The following is a 2,635-nucleotide window of genomic DNA, read 5'->3' as shown; positions in this document are numbered from 1 at the left end:
TTATTATTATTATATATCATTATAATATAATTATTAATATAATAATATAATTCACACTACATATAATTCTTATTATTATTATTAGTAGTAGTTTGTATATTTTTAAACTTGGTGGGAAATGTTTTCACTCTGGTTCGCTGCTTTCTTTTTCTTTTTAGTTTTTTTTTTTTTTTTGAATAAGACACGCCCACCGTTCAACCGGAAGCCCGCAGGCCAATCGCCTTCTCTCGCCCCACCCACTCGGCGCCGCTCTCCTCTGTTTGCGCTCATTGTTATGCAAATGAGGGCGTCTGAAATAATCGCGCGCGCGCAGCTCCAGACCAGTCAGCAGATCGGTGGGAACCGCTCGCGCACCGAGCAGCAGTAACACGCACGCACACGCGCACATCGTGCACGCGGAGCTCGAGCGCTCGAGCCGTCCTGCAAGAAGAAGAAGAAGAAGAAGAAGAAAAGAAAAAAAAAACACCCCACGAGGATCAGTGAAATCAGGTGAGTGTGAAGGAAACGCGCGCGCAGGTAACACACTTATTCAGTAGGTTTATTTCTGATCATCACGCGGGTTTTTTTCTCTTTTCTGCAGGAATGGAAGTCTTGCTTGTAAACTGAGCGGTGCAAAAAAAAAAACAAGAACTAAAACGGAGGAGTGTTTTTCATCTTTTCACATATTTATGTAAAGAAACTGCATTTCTGTAACTGCTGCTGCTGCTGAGATTTTAGAAAGAAAAGAAACCTGGTGCTGCTGTCGGACTCTGCGGATCTGTTACGCGTCTGGATTGTAGTTCCACTAGTGTCTTCATTCTTATTTAAAAGGATATTACACTCTTACGCCACCACCATCATCATCATCATCATCATCATCTTCATCAGTCTCAGCACAGCTCGAGGTCAGGGTGAGTTCCTCGTGCCGCAGGTTTTGCACCATGAGCCAGGCGGACGTGTCCACATGCTCCGCGCCGCAGCGGGTCTTCCAGGAGGCGGTGCGCCGCGGGAACACCAAGGAGCTTCACTCGCTTCTGCAGAACATGAGCAGCTGTGAGTTCAACGTCAACTCGTTCGGACCTGAAGGCCAGACTGCCCTCCACCAGTCGGTCATCGCTGGAAACCTGGAGCTCGTCAAGCTGCTGGTGAAGTTCGGAGCAGACATCCGACTCGCCAACCGCGAGGGCTGGAGCGCACTGCACATCGCCGCGTTCGGGGGCCACCAGGACATCGTGCTGTACCTCATCACCAAGGCCAAGTACTCCAACGGAGCGCGGTGATGCCTTCAACATGACACTCTCTCTCTATTCTATCTCCTTTCTCTCTCTCTTTTTTTACTTTTTAAGGACTACAGAAAGAGTTCTCTTTCTTTCTGGCCAAAAAACTTCAACAAGACCGTGCTTCAGTTCGTGTTTTTTCTTTTTTTTCTTTTTCGTTTTTCAATCACCTAAAACCAAATTAGCGGTTCAGAAAGAGCCGAACTCCAAGATGGATCACATCACATCCTTTTACTAACTCCTGACATGCACGTGCATTGGTACTAAAGCTTTCTTCACCATCACCATCCTCATCATCATCATCATCATCATCGCCCTGATTGTGTCAGAAACATCACAAAGAAACTTGGAGTGATGGATGATGTTCCTCCTCAAAGGCTTTGAAATATAAAATCAGAACACAAACACGCCGATGGCACTTTTTTGCGGTTTGCTAGAAAAAGGGAATAAATGTGACGGTCTTATGGGAGAAACACTGCTTCTGAGAACCTGAAACCACATGGTTCTGCTGTTCTCTGGTGATCATTTCATTACAAGCGCGTGAGTGACAAATACATCGAACTGATCTGTGTAACATAACGATACCTTTCGGTTTAAAGTACTGTACCAGATACCAGATACCAGATACCAGAGAGCTTTACTTCTAAATCAGAGTCCTGCAGTCACCTACAGCAGATACTAGAGGTGTGTGTGTGTGTGTGTGTGTGTGTGTGTGTGTGTGTGTGTGTGTGTGTGTGTGTGTGTGTGTGTGTGTGTGTGTGTGTGTGTTAAGAAAAAAGAAAAGAAAACAGCTGCTGCTTTTTGCTTTTTCACGTCAGGAAACTAAGTGGAGCTCTGAGTCCATCATCTTCTCAGTATTTTTTTTTTTTTTATTTGACTTTCTTTAGTGTTTTGAAACCTCCTGGTCATCACTGTGAAATCCAGGCTGGGCTTCTTATTTATGAAGGTACATTGATGATGATGATGATGATGATGATGATGGTCATGATGGTTTTTTTCTTTTAAAGCCCGGGATTAGAGATTAGATGACGTTTTTTGGGGGGGATGAAAAATAAGCTGCTTTCCCTTTTATCATACCCTCTACTCTCTCCACGCGCACTCGTGACGTCACGGCAGGTATGTCGGAGTGACGGAAATGTATTTGTGCACTCCAAAAAAAACACCCCCCCCCCGTCTCACTCCCCCCCCCCCCTCCCCGGTGTGTGTGTTATGGATCTCTCGCATCAGCTACCTCGACTTTAAAGTATTTAACTTTTTCATTTATTATCATCATTGTTTTAAAACATGATTCTAGTCTCCTACATTTCTTCATTTCTTTTGGGAATTTTTTTTTGATCGCAGTTTTAATTTAATCTCTCGCGAGATGTCACTCAACAACC

At 44.4% G+C, this 2,635-nt stretch overlaps 1 protein-coding gene across 1 annotated transcript; it reads left to right on the top strand.

The window, feature by feature from the left end:
* The first annotated feature begins 318 nt into the window (after positions 1-318).
* nrarpa (NOTCH regulated ankyrin repeat protein a) lies at positions 319-1,968 on the top strand. Its single transcript, XM_083569465.1, has 2 exons — positions 319-489; positions 581-1,968. Exon 2 carries the CDS (start codon positions 921-923, stop codon positions 1,257-1,259), a length of 339 nt encoding a protein of 112 aa, XP_083425591.1. The 5' UTR covers positions 319-489; positions 581-920; the 3' UTR covers positions 1,260-1,968.
* Positions 1,969-2,635: the final 667 nt, after the last annotated feature.

Source organism: Silurus aristotelis (genome assembly GCF_946808225.1).
Source record: "Silurus aristotelis genome assembly, chromosome: 18".
Classification (NCBI taxonomy): Eukaryota; Metazoa; Chordata; class Actinopteri; order Siluriformes; family Siluridae; genus Silurus; species Silurus aristotelis.
The sequence above is the reverse complement of the archived record's forward strand: the minus strand, read 5'-3'. Positions and strand labels throughout refer to the sequence as shown.